Genomic DNA, 16,442 nt, shown 5'->3' with positions numbered 1-16,442 from the left:
TATATGTTTGACATTGTAGTAAGAGTGCCTTGGGTTTGTTTTAATCAGGTATGGGAGACTCACATAAACACATGGACTGTCACAGAGATCTACAGTTTTCCATAAGCAGAAGTGCAGAGCCATTTGGGAAGCTTCAGGGTTGGTAAGGAGATGAGCATGTGGAAGGTGATGGAGAACATGGGAAAGAGACTTTCCTGTATTTGTGCAGGAAGATGAGACAGCATAAGTGAATTTAGGGTTAGTATGTTATAATTTTAGTTAGCTTTAGGGGGCATGGACCATCTCTGGTATTCTGGTACCCGACATGCTGTGATTAGATCAAACAAAAACTGGCCTTGGATGGTAGGAGAACAATAGGGAGGATAGTGGTGGTATGGAAATTATATTGTTTAATTTGCACAAGGTGAACAACTTGGGGATTTGGCTAACTATCGCTAAGAATTAGCTCTCTCCAAAAGGTCATGACTGGGTGCAGTGGTCCGTGCCTGGGTAGTGGTACATGCCTGTAAACCAAGTGACTCAGGGGACTAAAACTGGTGAGCTGCAAGCTCAAGGCCAGCCTGAGCATTTTAGAAAGACCCTGTCTCACAGTAAAATTTTAAAAAACACATATAGGGATCTTGTTCAGGTATAGTAGAACAACTGTACAATGCTCCTAAGTTAAATCCCCAGTACCTTCCTCTGCCCCAACATACACCCACCCACCAACACACACACAAGCAATCTAAGAAGTCATTCCCTTCATGGTCAGCAAAGCACCATTGTCAAAGAAAGAGAGTCCCAATATAAAAAGGCCTTGGTAACACAAATACTGTTTATTTCCACAAAAAAAAGACAGTGACTCTCTAGGTGTTTCTAGCAGCCTGCTCTCTGCTCCCTCAGGCAAGGGTCTGTGTTTATAATCTTCTAGGTCACATGCTTCATGGACCCTAAGCAACCTTGTGGGTGACCGCAGAGCAGCAAGACTCCTTGTTTTAATGGAGTATCTTCTGGTGACGCATAAAGCTTGGCCAGCAGAGCAGAGAATTCTGATGCCAGTCAACAATCTCTCCTCTGTCCTTTGATCCTCCATTTGTCACCAGGTGATACCTGTCTGGGGTGAGCTCAGGATGTTTGGGACAAGGACATACTACCCAGGTAGAGAGAAGAGGACAGTGGCCTGGATTTGCATGGCATTGCATCTCACTGGAGGTTTATTCTCTCAGATGGCACTTTGGAAGGGGAAAGTGAAGCACTGCACAGAACACTCGGGAATGTGCAGGATCAGAATTGAAAGGTTTTCTTTGTAGGTGGCAAGATTATGTCCCAGGCCACCACCTCCAGCATGGGGCTGCAGATTCTGATGGCTTGCATATTTGTGTGTGTGTGTATGTGTGTGTGTGTGTGTGTGTGTGTGTGTGTGTGTGTGTACGTGTGAATGCAGGTGAAATGTTCAATGACCCAATGTGCATTCTTGGGATAGAAGAGGTAGAAAGACTACTTACTCAATGGGGTTCCTGCTTAGGAAGAATCTTGCCTGTTGTTCAAGCAGGGGCATCAGTCTCGGCATTGATAGACTGACCTGGGACTGGTAAGCTTTGGGAAGGATGGTAGAACTCTTTGACAGAGGTTTAGTAGCACCACAATGAGGCCCAAATTAATAATTCTCCTGCTTGCAGGCTTTAGGTTTCTTCTGATAATATGCTGTGTGTCTCCCTCTGCTCCTTCTTTTGTTTCTTCCCTCCCTTCCTCACCTACTGGGAGACAATAACTGTGCTTAAAGCACTGGAGAGAAAATAATAAATTAGAAAAATACTAGTTCTTTTTTGTGTGAAATATATGATCTACCCAGGGTTCCTGAGCCTTAGCATGGTTAAACTTAGAGACCAAAGACTTGTTTTTGGTAAGGGGCTTGCCCATCGTGATGATGTTTAGTAATCCTATTCCCTACCTTGAAAATCAGAAATGCCTCTAGAAGGCCCAATGTCCACTGGGTGTGACCACTGCCATGGCTGAGAACTCTGAGCAGTGGGGCACGAAGCTTAGTCCACACCTGCAGTGGAGTTTGCATGGATGTCTCTGTGTCTACTTGGGGTCTGTTCAGGGTCTGCTACTGCTCACAGAGTCTGGGTTAGTAGGACTTGCAGGGGGTTTAATGCACACCTATTGTGAGAGAGTAATTGACCAGAGGCTATCAAATAAAACCACCATCAACAAAGGCACCATCTTAATATTGTGAGATTATCATGCAGATATTTCTGTTACAGCAAAAGTCAGTGGAGGTATCTGTGCTTTATAGCACTATGGTGACCACTCAGTAACTATAGCTATTATCATTTGAAAAAAAAAAAAAAAAACTTTTTAAATGATGCAATTGTCCAGACTGACACACAGCAAATACTGAGTCTGACTACCACAGAACCTGAGTCTCTTTGTCTTTTTTTTCCTTTTTTTTTTTTTTTTTGTACATAAGATTAAACCAAGGTGCTCTCTACCACTGAGCCATATCCCCAAATCTTTTTTAGAGTTATGATCTTCCTAAGTTGCTTAGATTCTTGTGAAATTGCTGAGGATGAATTTGAACCTGTGGTCCTTCTTCCTCACCCTCCCCTGCTGCTTGGATGACAAGTGTGTACCACTGTGCCTAGCTGAAGACTGAGTCTTCCAGAATCCTGAGAGAATCTGAAGTACTGCAGTGGAAGAGATTTTCTCATACTTTATTAACTGTCAAAACCACCATTCCCTGGGAAGAAGCACGTTGAAGGCTGAGCCAAGGTTGAGTCCAGGGAAAGGTTTCACCATCTGAGCTTTCACAGTGTGGCTGGGGATGGACCTGCATTTTTCTGAGTGACACAACGGTACCTTATAAGAGTTGCTGGTAGGATGGACTCATCAGTTCAAATGCTTTTCATTGACACCATTTTTTTTTAACCATTCTTATTTTTTTTCCAAATGTAACAACATTATGGATTTGTAAAGTGTGCAGGGCTGTGGTATTCTTTTAAGAGAAAAAAAAAGGCAGCTATGTTTCATCAGGTACTGGATCAGTGTTCTCTAAAACAGATGTCATATATATGCAAGCAGAGCCACACATTGGATACAAAGACACACATTGGATACAAAGACACACAGTGCTTCCCCTGGTCTGTCTAGTAAATGCTATATAGTATGTTTAGGGGTGGGTGAAGGGTAGTGTGCTTCATTCTCATTTGTGCAGACCCTCTGGAGGCTCAGGGGCCTCAGGGGTCATGGACAGGACTCCTGGTGTCTATTCAGTGTAATCATTCAAACCCACTACATGTGTGGATTTAACAACAGGATGTGTTGCATTTTCCTGTTCAATATCTTTGTTTCTCAGTCATCTGGTTTCAAACTTGTAAACTCTGCATTTGATGTAGAAAGCTAAATTGTATCATGCAGGACATTTTAAAAGCCAGAATCTGATGCCTGAAGTGTGACAAAAACAACTTTTGAATATTTTTATGGACACTAAATCCTGAGTAAAATTTTGTATCTAACTTCAGAGCAAGAGACATTGACTTCTGGATGTAGTTAGTGGTGCATGCCTCTCATCCATATAGCTCGGGAGGCTGATGCAGGAGAATCACAAGTTCAAATCCAGCCTTAACAAAAGTGAGGCCCTAGGCAACTCATTAAAATTGTGTCTCTAAAGAAATACAATAAGGCTGTGATGTGGCTTAGTGGTTGAGTGCCCCTGAATTCAATCCCTGGTGTAGTACAAAAATAAATAAATATATTTTATAAATAAATATTGACAAACGACCATCCTATCCATCTGAGGTTATGGAAAAAAACTTTGATGTGATCATAGACTTTAGTCATAGGATAGTTTTATTAATGTGTTGGTTTGGTACAAAAGTGGCCTTTAAGTTCGAACATAGCTTTTGAAAAAAAGATTATTTTAATTCAGTCAATACAGAGTGATTGAGGAAGGGGCAAGTGAACCTGGAGAGGTTCACAGGAGGAAAGAGGGCCAAGGTTCCAACTGTGCTCCCTGCTCACTTCCATGGGCTCCTGGGTCATGGCTGGTTGGGCCAGTGTGGGGTTTCATGCAGTCAGCTCTTCAAAACTATCTCCGGGCAACTGTAATTTTTCTTTCCAGTCTGAAGTTTCTGGTGACCAATAAGGTGTGATCCCACAAAAAATGACTTTTACAGTCTATAGGTGTGTGAGGATGGTTTGAAATATGAATCATCTGTTGCGTGGTAACACTTGAAGCATACTTAACACTTTGCCACATTCCTTACATTTATATGGCTCTTATCTAGTATGAATTTTTTGGTGAACAATGAGACTTTTTCTAATTGAAATAGCTTTGCCACATTCTTTGCATTTGTGTGGTTTCTCCACACTATGAATTCTTTTGTGTTGAGAAATGTGTGATCTTTGATAAAAAGCTTTGCCATATTCTTTACACTTGTATAACTTTTCCCCAGTATTAATTCTCTGTTGTTGAATAAGGCATGATCTTTGATTAAAAGCTTTGCCACAGTATTTGCCTTTGTATGGCTTTTCTACCATCTGAAGTCTCTGGGGTTCACTAAGGAATGATCTTCAATTAAAAGCTTTGCCACATTACTGACATTTATATGGTTTCTCCCCAGTATGAATTGTCTGATGTTTACTAAGGCTTGATTTTTTCATTAAAAGCTTTGCCACATTCTTTACATTTGTATGGCTTTTCTCCAGTATGAATTATCTGGTGTTTAGTAAGGTTTGATTTTTGATTAAAAGCTTTGCCACATTCTTTACATCTGTATGGCTTTTCTCCAGTATGAATTATCTGGTGTTTTAGGTATGCATTTTTATTAAAAGCTTTGCCACATTCTTTACATTTGTATGACTTCTCCCCAGTATGAATTTTCTGGTGTTGAGTAAGGTTTGATTTTTGATTAAAAGCTTTGCCACATTCTTTACATTTGTATGGCTTCTCTCCAGTATGAATTATCTGGTGTTGAGTAAGGCATGAATTTTGATTAAAAGCTTTGCCACATTCTTTACATTTGTATGGTTTCTCCCCAGTATGAATTCTCTGGTGTTGAGTAAGGTGTGATTTTTGATTAAAAGCTTTGCCACATTCTTTACATTTGTATGGTTTCTCCCTAGTATGAATTCTCTGGTGTTGTATAAAGTATAATCTTCGATTAAAAGTTTTGCTACATTCTTTACATTTGTATGGCTTTTCTCCAGTATGAATACTTTGGTGTTTAGTAAGATATGAATTTTGATTAAAAGCTTTACCACATTCTTTACATTTGTATGGCTTCTCCCCAGTATGAATTTTCTGGTGTTTACTAAGATTTGATTTTTGATTAAATGCTTTGCCACATTCTTTACAATTGTATGGCTTTTCTCCATTATGAATTATCTGGTGTTGAGTAAGGCTTGACTTTTGATTAAAAGCTTTGTCACATTCTTTACATTTGTATGGCTTCTCCCCAGTATGTATTTTCTGGTGTTTACTAAGGTTTGATTTTTGATTAAAGGCTTTTCCACATTGTTTACATTTGTATGGTTTCTCCCCAGCATGAATTCTCTGGTGTTGAGTAAGGTATGATTTTTGATTAAAAGCTTTGCCACATTCTTTACATTTGTATGGCTTTTCACCAGTATGGATTAGCTGGTGAATAATAAGTCCTGAGTTTCCACTAAAAGCTTTGCCACATATTTTACATTTGTATGGGTTTTCTCCATTATGAATTTTCTGATGTTGAGTAAGGCGTGATTTTTGATTAAAAGCTTTGTCACATTCTTTACATTTGTAAGGTTTCTCTGCAGTATGAATTATCTGGTGTTGAATAAGGTGTGATTTTTTATTAAAAGCTTTGGCACATTCTTTACATTTGTATGGTTTCTCCCCAGTATGAATTCTCTGGTGTTGAGTAAGGCTTGATCTTTGATTAAAAGCTTTTCCACATTCTTTACATTGGTATGGCTTTTCTCCAGTATGAATTTTCTGTTGTATACTAAGGTATGATTTTTTTTTTTTTGAGAGAGAGAGAGAGAGAGAGAGAGAGAGAGAGAGAGAGAGAGAGAGAGAGAGAGAGAGAGAGAGAGAGAGAGAGAGAGAGAGAGAGAGAATATTTTTTTAATATTTATTTTTCAGTTTTCGGGGGACACAACACCTTTATTTTATTTTATGTGGTGCTGACGATCAAACCCAGCATGCAGCGCATGCCAGGTGAGCGTGTTACCACTTGAGCCACATCCCCAGCCACTAAGGTATGATTTTTGATTAAAAGCTTTGCCACATTCCTTATATTTCCAGATTTTCTCTACACTATGATTACTGTAGTTTTTAAAAATGCTTGAACAACACTTAAAGACATTTTCCCATTTCTTATATTTGTAAGGTTTATCTTCACTGTAAAGCCTGTGGATTTTAGTAATAGATAAATTTTGAGTAAAATGTTTTCTACATCCTTTACTTATGGAGGCTTTATCACTGCTCTGATATACAATTGAGGAATCTTTAAATGCTTTTACATATTTTTGTAACTTGTAGGGATTCCCTCCAATATTAATTCTCTGGTGTTCAGGAATGCTTGCAGCTTTACTAAAACTGCTTTCACATACCTTGTATCTGTAATTTGTTTTTTGGTTATGAATGCTTGGATAAATAAATTTGGGGCATGGGTTAAAATCTTTCTCACTTTTACCACTGTAAAGCTCTTTAAAATGATCATATGGGTGTTTTCTAGGATTTAAATAAGAAGTAAATTTTAATGAGTTTTACAGAATTAATATTGTATTACACCAAAAACAAATGTACTGCAAATTACCTAGGGTAGAAACATGTCTATAGATATTGAAAGATTTATCACAAATATAGAGGTCTCTCCAAGTATCTACATCTGCTATGCCTTAAATGATAAGACAATTTGTCTATATTGTATAGAAAATCAAGTCCTTATTACTTCATAATAAAGACAGATTAGAATACTGCAATTTTATATTATCGATCTGTAGACATTTATCTAATGTGCACTCATGTAGAGATTATTGAAAGTTTTAAAACATAATTGATTTTTAAGCATTTTATTACTGTATTGATTTTTTTTCATTAAAATGCCTATTTCTAAATACAGCATCCCTTTATGTTCAAAACACTAGAAAAATTAGGGATAACAGGAAATTACCTCAACATGGTAAAAGCTATATATGCTAAGCCTCAGGCCAGCATCATTCTAAATGGAGAAAAATTGAAGGTATTCCCTTTAAAATACGGAATGAGACAGGCATGCCCTCTCTCACCACTTCTATTCAACATAGTTCTTGAAACACTAGCCAGAACAATTAGACAGACAAAAGAAATTAAAGGCATAAATATAGGAAAAGAAGAACTTAAATTAGCACTATTTGCCGATGACATGATCCCTAGCGGACCCAAAAAGTTCAACCAAGAAACTTCTAGAACTAGTAAATGAATTCAGCAAAGTGGCAGGATATAAAATCAATACCAATAAATCAAAGGCATTCCTGTATATCAGTGACAAATTCTCTGAAATGGAAATAAGGACAACTACTCCATTCACAATATCCTCAAAAAACAAACAAACAAACAAAAAAAAAAACCTGGGAATCAACCTAACAAAAGAGGTGAAAGGTCTATACAATGAAAACTACAGATCCCTGAAGAAAGAAATAGAATAAGACCTTAGAAGATGGAAGGATTTACCTTGCTCATGGATTGGTAGAATTAATATTATTAAAATGGCCATATTACCAAAAGCACTTTACAGATTCAATGCAATTCCCATCAAAATCCCAATGACATTCCTTGCAGAAATAGAAAAAGCAATCATGAAATTCATCTGGAAAAATAAAAGACCCAGAATAGCTAAAGTAATTCTAAGCAGGAAGAGTGAAACTGGTGGTATCGCAATTCCAGATTTTAAACTATACTATAGAGCAATAGTAACAAAAACATCATGGTATTGGCAGGAAAACAGGCTGGTAGTTCAATGGTACAGAATAGAGGACACAGAGACAAATCCACAAAATTACAACTACCTTGTATTTGACAAAGGTGCTAAAAACATGCAATGGAGAAAGAATAGCATCTTCAACAAATGGTGCTGGGAGAACTGGAAATCCATATGCAACAAAATGAAATTGAAACCCTTTCTCTCACCATGCACAAAAGTCAACTCACAATGGATCAAGGAGCTAGGAATCAAACCAGAGACTCTGCATCTAATAGAAGATAAAGTTGACCCTAATCTTCATCCCATGGGGGCAGGCCCCAAATTCCTTAATAAGACACCTATAGCACAAGGCTTAAAACCAAGAATCAACAAATGGAACGAACCCAAACTAAAAAGTTTTTTCTCAGCAAAAGAAATAATATGTGAAGTGAATAGGGAGCCTACATCCTGGGAACAAATTTTTACCCCTCAAATATCAGATAGAGCTCTAATCTCTAGAGTATACAAAGAACTGAAAAAGTTAAACAACAAAAAAGTAGATAACCCAATCAACAAGTGGGCCAAGGACTTGAACAGACACTACTCAGAAGAGGATATACAATCAATCAACAAATACATGAAAAAATGCTCACCATCTCTATCAATCAGAGAAATACAAATTAAAACTACTCTAAGATACCATCTCACTCCAATAAGAATGGCAGCCATTATGAAGTCAAACAACAATAAGTGCTGGTGAGGATGCGGGGAAATAGGTACACTCATACATTGCTGGTGGGACTGCAAATTGGTGCAGCCAATTTGGAAAGCAGTATGGAGATTTCTTGGAAAGCTGGGAATGGAGCCACCATTTGACCCAGCTATTCCCCTTCTCAGACTATACCCAAAAGACCTATAAAGAGCATACTACAGGGACACAGCAACATCAATGTTTATAGAGCACAATTCACAATAGTTAGAATGTGGAACCAACCTAAATGCCCTTCAATAGATGAATGGATTAAAAATGTGGCATTTATACACAATGGAATATTACTCAGCACTAAAATATAACAAGATCATGGCATTTGCAGGGAAATGGATGGCATTAGAGCAGATTATGCTAAGTAAAGTTAGCCAATCCCTAGAAAAACAAATGCCGAATGTCTTCTATGATATAAGGGGGGTGACTCAAAATGGGATAGGGAGGAAGAACATGAGAAGAAGACTACCACTAAATAGGGAAGAGAGGTGGGAGGGAAAAAGAGGGAGTGGGGGAGTTGCACTGAAGATGGAAGAAGAACCTCATCGTTATACAGAATACATGTATGATGTTGTGATGAGAAAAAGAAAAAAAAGTGTGGCACATTAGATTAGATAGAGAGAAACGATGGGAGGGGAGGGGAGGAGTAGGGGGGATAGGAAAGGCAGCAGAATAGAATAGACCTGATGATTGCTGTAGGTATATAGGTGATTCTATGACCAGTGTGATTCTGCAATCTGTACGATTAGAAAAATGAGAAATTATACCCCAATGATTCAAATATATGAATTGCCAAGATCATTGTAATGCCATGTGTAGCTAATAAAAAAAATAAAATTAAATTTAAAAAACTTGCCTATTTCTAAAGCTGAGCAAACTGGTTGAATCTTATTTTCCTGAAGATATTGTTAAGGTGCAGCTTCATAATGGCTTGCAAATATCACATATATATGTAATTTGATAAGTTTTTTAATTTGAAAATATTTTGAATTGTAATTTTTTTTTTACACAGAATACAAAGTAGTAAAAAGTTTACGATTACAATAATGTAATTAAAAGTTTAAAAAAAAATAAAAAGTGACTGGCACATTTGAGCAGTCAATCTTTTGAGATGTTTATAATAATATAACCTGATGAATGCTTGGATAAATAAATTTGGGGCATTTTTGTGTAATTTTGTGTAATTTTCTGTATAAATAATTTTCATGTTTTTTTCTTCATTTAAAGAATTTTTATAATTTCCTTCTCTTTCAATTTCTATTCCTTACTTAAAATTAAGCATTACCTGTCTTGTTATACATACCTTCTCTTTATCAAGTTTTGCAAAAAACATTTTATTTCTTGCTCTCCTGAAAATTCTTGGTTTTGATTAGAAGTCATACCTGAAAAAAAATTAAAATAGCAAGTTATTCCGCTTACTACACTATGATGAATATACTCTGCAAATATATAAAATTTTATAAAGTTGGGGGGATAGTTAGAGAACAGTATAATTCAAAGCCACTTTTACTCAAGAACTATACAGAGTTTACTAGAATACACTGACAAAAGTTGTGAAAACTTTGAAAATCATCTTAAAAATTTATAGCACCACAGATGAGGACAACATTCAAACTGACTACTATTACCACAACAATATCAAATCACAGCCCTTCACTTCAAAATACTCAGACTCCACCTGTGACACAAATGTTGCAGGAAATGAATATCTCTTACTTATTTGTTATCTCTTTGGGTTTTGTTTCTTAAGATTGAACACAGGAGTATTCTATCACTAAAATATATCCAAGACACTTCTATATTTATGCTTTTTTTGAGACACTTTATCACAAAGATGCTGAAATTTATTTCAACTGGCATTCCACTGCCTCGGCTTCCCAGTTATACGGAATTACATTGACATATCATTGCACATGACCTATTTTTGTTTCCTTTGTAACTTACAAATATTTTCCAAAATGACTTTAATGATGTAGATTTTAAATATAAAAATTTCAATGAAAATAATAGCTCTTATAATAAAGGGTATTATCAACTCAAGCAAACAAAGAATATAACACTAGTAATTGAGAGTTAAAAAGTTGATGCTGTTAAATAACTAAGCAATGCCAAATAACTACTTGAAAGATATTTAATAAAATAAATAACAATGTAGAAAACTGAAAGAAATTCAGAAAAAATATAGCAACAGAAAAAGCAGAAATTATATACTAAAAATATTTTTTATAAAACAATGCCACAGGCTGGGGACACAGCTCAGATGGTAGAATGTTTACTTCACATGCAAAAGGTAGGGCTTAATTCCTGGCACCACACACACACATTTCACACACACACACACACACACACACAGTCTCATACATTAGAAATTTGAAGAATATATTAAAGGCTAGAATTAATTAAAAGACACAGGTAGGGCTGGATAATGTAGTGTATGACTGTAATCCCAGCATTTGGGGAGGCTAAGTCAGGAGAATTACGACTTCAAAGACAGACTCAGCAATGGTGATGCATGAAGCACCTCAGTGAGACCCTGTCTCTAAACAAAATACAAAATAGGCTGGTGATGTGGCTCAATGATTGAGTGTCCCTGAGTTAAATCCCCAGTATCAATCAATCAGTCAATAACACAAGTTAATAAATTTATAATCAAACTTTTGAAACTCTTCAAGAAAAAATTGTGATATGACTAAGAAAAAGAGAAATTTTAATTATAATGATATTGTTTTATGGTTATCCATTGATTTCTTTGCAGAAGGCTTCCTGAAAAGAATTGGAGCATAAAGGTATGTATGTTGAAAGAAAAAGAAAATATGAACCTAGAATACTTTATCCACCAATACCATTTTTTAAACTTTAAGAAAAATACAGGCTTTAGATATATACATATTCAAAAATGACTTTACTTCTTGGCCTGCTCTAAGAGAAATAATCAATGAAATCTTTCCAATAAAATAAATCTGCACAACAGCAATGATAAAAAATTTGAAAGCTTATGTGAAAAATATATATATATACATATACAAATATATATTTTATTTTACTTTCATTGTTGTACATAAAACATTTGATTCTACTATAGAGTTTGGAAAACTAAAGCATAAAAATTATCATAATTCTTTGTTAATCAGCATAAGTTAGAAAAGCAGGTGTGAAATCAATAATAAATCATGGCAACACATGTAAAGACACTGATTATCTTAGAAAACCAAAGTTAATTCAGTTTGAAACATAGTGCAAACTAAGAAACTTTTAAAATTTCTTCTATAGTAGAACATATCTTCATATATTATACATTCATAAAGTATAACTACCTATTTTTGTGGTGGTAAATTTTGTGGAGTTACACTGGTTGTGTATTCACATAAGAACATAAGAATGTTATTTCCGATTTATTCTACTGTTTTTAAATACTTTTATGTAATTCCAAATAATGACAAAATAAACATCAAAGGTAAAAAAAATAGGAAAAAAATGAAATATCACTATAAAAATTTATGAACTACAAATTAAGGCAGTTTTTTAATAGTAGAAAAAATTATAAGACATAAACAAAACTTGAAAACTACAGAAGTAAGTTCTTCCTCATCAGTAACTTAAGTACAAATAAACTATTTTGAAAAAACCTAATCAGAACACAATGTGACTAACAAGATTAAACCTAAAAATATGTTAACTATTTCAGATGTAAATCTACAGAAGATTGTCTTTAGATATAAGGTCACAAAAAGACTAAATCAAAAAGATACAACAAATATTACATTCAAAATTGCAAAGATTATAATACTATATAAATAAGAGACAAAGTAGATTATTATATAAAGATAAATATGACCAATCCTGGGAATACAATCATAGTGAATATTTGTAACACACACACACACTAAATATTCAACATCATAGAAAGCAAGAAAGCTATAGTAGGAAACATCAATTCCCAATTAATGCAAAGAAAAAAAAAATAGCATTGCATTAGTACCCAGGGAATTAAAAAAAAAAAAACAAAACTTCAAAAAGCATTAAAAACTAATTATGTTTACAGAGGCAATCTTCTCTATAGTGTATGGAATATTATTCCAAAGAGATCAGGTTAAGAGCACAAAACAAATGTTAAAGATATTAAAATATTGAAGTTGCTTTCTAACATAACACAATAAGTTCCAAAACAAAAGTGAAAGTGATTGTCAAAATTTATGAATATGAGTTTAAAGCCAAATTCAGTGATTAAACAAGGCCCTAAGCAACTTAGATAGACACCTTCACATAAAGAAATATAAAAACAGCTGCCAGCCAGGCATGGTAACACACATCTGTATTTCAAGCAGCTTGGGAGTCTGACAGCAAGATTTTGAGTTCAAAGCCAGCTTCATCAAAAGAAAGGTGCTAAGCAAATCAAGGAGACCATATTTCTAAATAAAATAAAAAATGGGGCTTGGGATGTAGCTCACAGACCAAGTGCCCCTGAGATCAATCCCCAGTACCCTTCCCAAAAAAGTGTTGTTGATGTGGCTTAATTGTAAAGAACCTCTGCTAAAAAAAAAAGAAAGAAAGAAAGAAAAAGAAAAAAAAATCCTATAGCACCCCAAATAATCTAAGCAGTCCATGTAATACCAAATAATCAATATTACTTTTGTATAAACAAATAAGTTATTTGAACAATTCTGTGGAATATCCTGGGTGCATCAATAACTACACATATTAAAATTTTTTATAAACTCCTTCCTGATATAAAAATAATAAAAGTTACAATATTCAATATATCTTGAGGGTAATTGAGAAAGCCCCGAGTAAGAAAACTGAAAGTACATCAATTAACCCTCAACTTGATGGTAAAATTAAAATATATTTACAGATCTATTCTCATTAAAACAACATTCAATAGAGACCAATGTAGCAAGCCAATCGAATATCATTTCACATAATTACATGAAGGCAATTTGGAATGAACTATGAAAAGTTTTCAAACTTTTGAAAGATAGGAAATTATATAATATTTACAATGGTCAACTTTTAGTATAGTGTGTTAAGTGAAATAGTAATTGACAAAAAAAAAAATACTTATGAAACATATCTACTATAGCCAAATATACAGACCAAAAGGAATAGCATCAGGGATGAAAAAGTGTGACAAAGGAGCACTTGTTTGGATGAAAAATGAACTTACTTTGTAGTTGATCCAAACTTTCTAGAAAAAATGTTACAAAAAAATTTGAAAGAACACTACTGACCAGTAAATTTAAAATCTATAAGACAGTAAATTCAGGAAAGTTACACAGTTTTGATCACAATTACACATTTGACAAATATATAAAAGTTAAAAGAATTGTAAAAATCTTTATGGTACCTTTAAAAAGCTAAAATCTTACTCCTAGACAAAAGAACAGATTTATATAGAGAGAGATGATGAATATGCCACTAATTCTAGCTACTTGGAAGGCTGAGGCATGGAAATAAAATTTTAGCTTTAGCCACTTAGCAAGAGTCTATTTTAAACTAAAAGTCAAAAGGGGGTGATGATGAAGGTAAATATTATAAGAACCTCTGAGTTCAATTTGCAGTATATATACATGTATATAACTATATATAAACTCTGAGTTCAATCTGCAGTGTGTATATATACATAACAAAATTTAGATATATTACATGAAGAAGCACAAGAACAGGGTAAACAATCAAGGCACTATATATAAATCATAAATAAAACAGGGGTAATATTTATACATGTAAGTAAAAGTATAGAAAACTTGATTGAAAATTGGCACATGGTTCAAGTGCAGTCTAATTTCACCTAATGTTTTTCTAAAGTGACAAATTATGATAATTTCTATTTAATCATAACATATAGATATAAAAATAAAAACAATATCACTGATGTGAGAAAAATAATGAAAACACTGAAGCTGTCTAAAGAGTGAAACTCAAAAAAGACACAAGAATTAGAGTAATGTAACCCACAAAATTCTGAATAATTGTATTACAATAGAAATCTTTCTTTTAATTATTTTGTAGTTATAGGTGGGCAGAATGCATTTATTTTATCCGCTTATTTTTATGTATGCTAAGGATCAAACACAGTACCTCACATGTGTGAGGCAAGCCCTCTGCCACTAAACTATAGTCTAAGCCCTGAAAATTCTTCTTTAAACCACATTGATCAGCTATACTTACATAACCACTAGGAGCAGGCATTGTGAATTACTGGTATTCATTACATAGCAGAATAAATTCACAGAATGTCCAGTATAAGCATTCATATAAAGCTCTGATGAGAAAATTTTGAATGAATAAATATTTAAATTATATTTAAAAAAACTCTTCTATAATATTAATATATTATGGTTTTACTTAGAGGTATTTGGAAATTAGCAGATTTTCAAGGGAGCCCCTGAATACAAATAAGTGCCAGGTTATGCATATCCTCACAGGCATTGTGGAATATTTTGTAGGGATTCTGACTGCGGAAATATACAGAGAATCATTCCTCTGGTGAGCAAATTCCTAGGCCAGGGATAACAGGCACTCTGTTTCCCACACTTAGAATGCCCTGGAATTTTCCCTAGGAACTAGTAATGTAATTAAATGCATGTGCAATATCAAGCTGCTATGGCAAAATGCTCTGCTCAAAAAGGCTCTGCACTAGAGTCTTATCAGCCTCAAACATGATCTCTGGAAGACAGCTCCTGAGAATAAAGGAACTCCCTCTTTTTTTACAAGCACAATGTTTCAATGAGCCTGAAACTCTCTACATAATAGTAAGTTTATACAATGGAATTTCTTGAGAGCTATACAAAACTCCTAAGTTTGCACATTGCAACTTAGTAAATAACTGAGGAATAAAGTGCATAATGTTGCTAAATTTCTAACCTGCCTAGTAATAAAATGAACAATATGTAGTCATGATGCCAATGACCTAAATTAACCTATTGATACAAATAAAGCTTGGCAGCTTGGCCTCTTTGCCATTACGCCACTTTTCCTCCTCTTGTCTATGTGTCTTTTTTTTTTTTTTTTTTTTAACTTTCCTACAATACTTTGTTAATTTGAGTGTAGGGAGATCACTGGAGGACAAGAAGGAGCTTAAATAATTGATTGCATGGTAAATATAGAGCATGGAATGCTCTTTATTGATTGCAATAGAAACAAACCTAGGCTTGAAAAAACTAATTTCTGTTGAATTTTAGCTTATCAATTAACATTTTAAAATGTGAATTCCTCTTTGACATTTGGACCTTTTATCTGTACTCTTTGCTTCATTGATTTCTACCCACTTTGATATGTCTACTGTCATTTTTCTCTTCAAATCCCAAGGTTATTTCTTTGGGGACAGAAAGGTGACCAAGGATTACTTTGAGAAAGCAAAAATTTTTGATGGAAAATGAAATGTGTCACATTTTGTTATTTTCTTGGTAACTACAGAAGTCTTCTTAATGTTGTCCTCATTAGGAAAAAAGAAAAAGAAAATACCCCAAAAGATTCTACACAATTATTTTCCATTTTTTTTCCAGACAAAAACACTAAAATAATTTGAAACCATTTTCATTCTCTACATTGTGACCACTACTTAGAAAAGATAAATTAAACATAAAAAGAAAAACCTTCAACATTTTCTTTTGTACATAAACAAATGCCAACCTTTGTCCTAAAAATAAGAATCTAAAACTTTTTTCATGCAGAATAGAAATTGCAATAAGACACTCTACAAAGTTAAAAAATAATAATCCTTGGTTTTGAATTAGAAATTCTGACTTAAATTTAGGCTCACCAATAAAGAG

General features: G+C 34.4%; 1 protein-coding gene across 1 annotated transcript; it reads right to left on the bottom strand.

The window, feature by feature from the left end:
* Positions 1 to 4,624: 4,624 nt before the first annotated feature.
* On the bottom strand, positions 4,625 to 14,859 carry LOC139707413 (zinc finger protein 724-like). The gene is made up of 3 exons (XM_071618646.1): positions 14,839 to 14,859; positions 5,530 to 5,854; positions 4,625 to 5,445 (listed from the first exon to the last, which is right to left on the bottom strand). The coding sequence occupies exons 1-3, from the start codon at positions 14,857 to 14,859 to the stop codon at positions 4,625 to 4,627; spliced, it is 1,167 nt and encodes a 388-aa protein (XP_071474747.1).
* Between the last annotated feature and the right edge of the window lie 1,583 nt (positions 14,860 to 16,442).

This window comes from Marmota flaviventris, chromosome 10, assembly GCF_047511675.1.
Source record: "Marmota flaviventris isolate mMarFla1 chromosome 10, mMarFla1.hap1, whole genome shotgun sequence".
NCBI classification, from domain to species: domain Eukaryota; kingdom Metazoa; phylum Chordata; class Mammalia; order Rodentia; family Sciuridae; genus Marmota; species Marmota flaviventris.
Note: the sequence above shows the minus strand (reverse complement) of the source record. Positions and strands in the feature narration are given on the sequence as shown.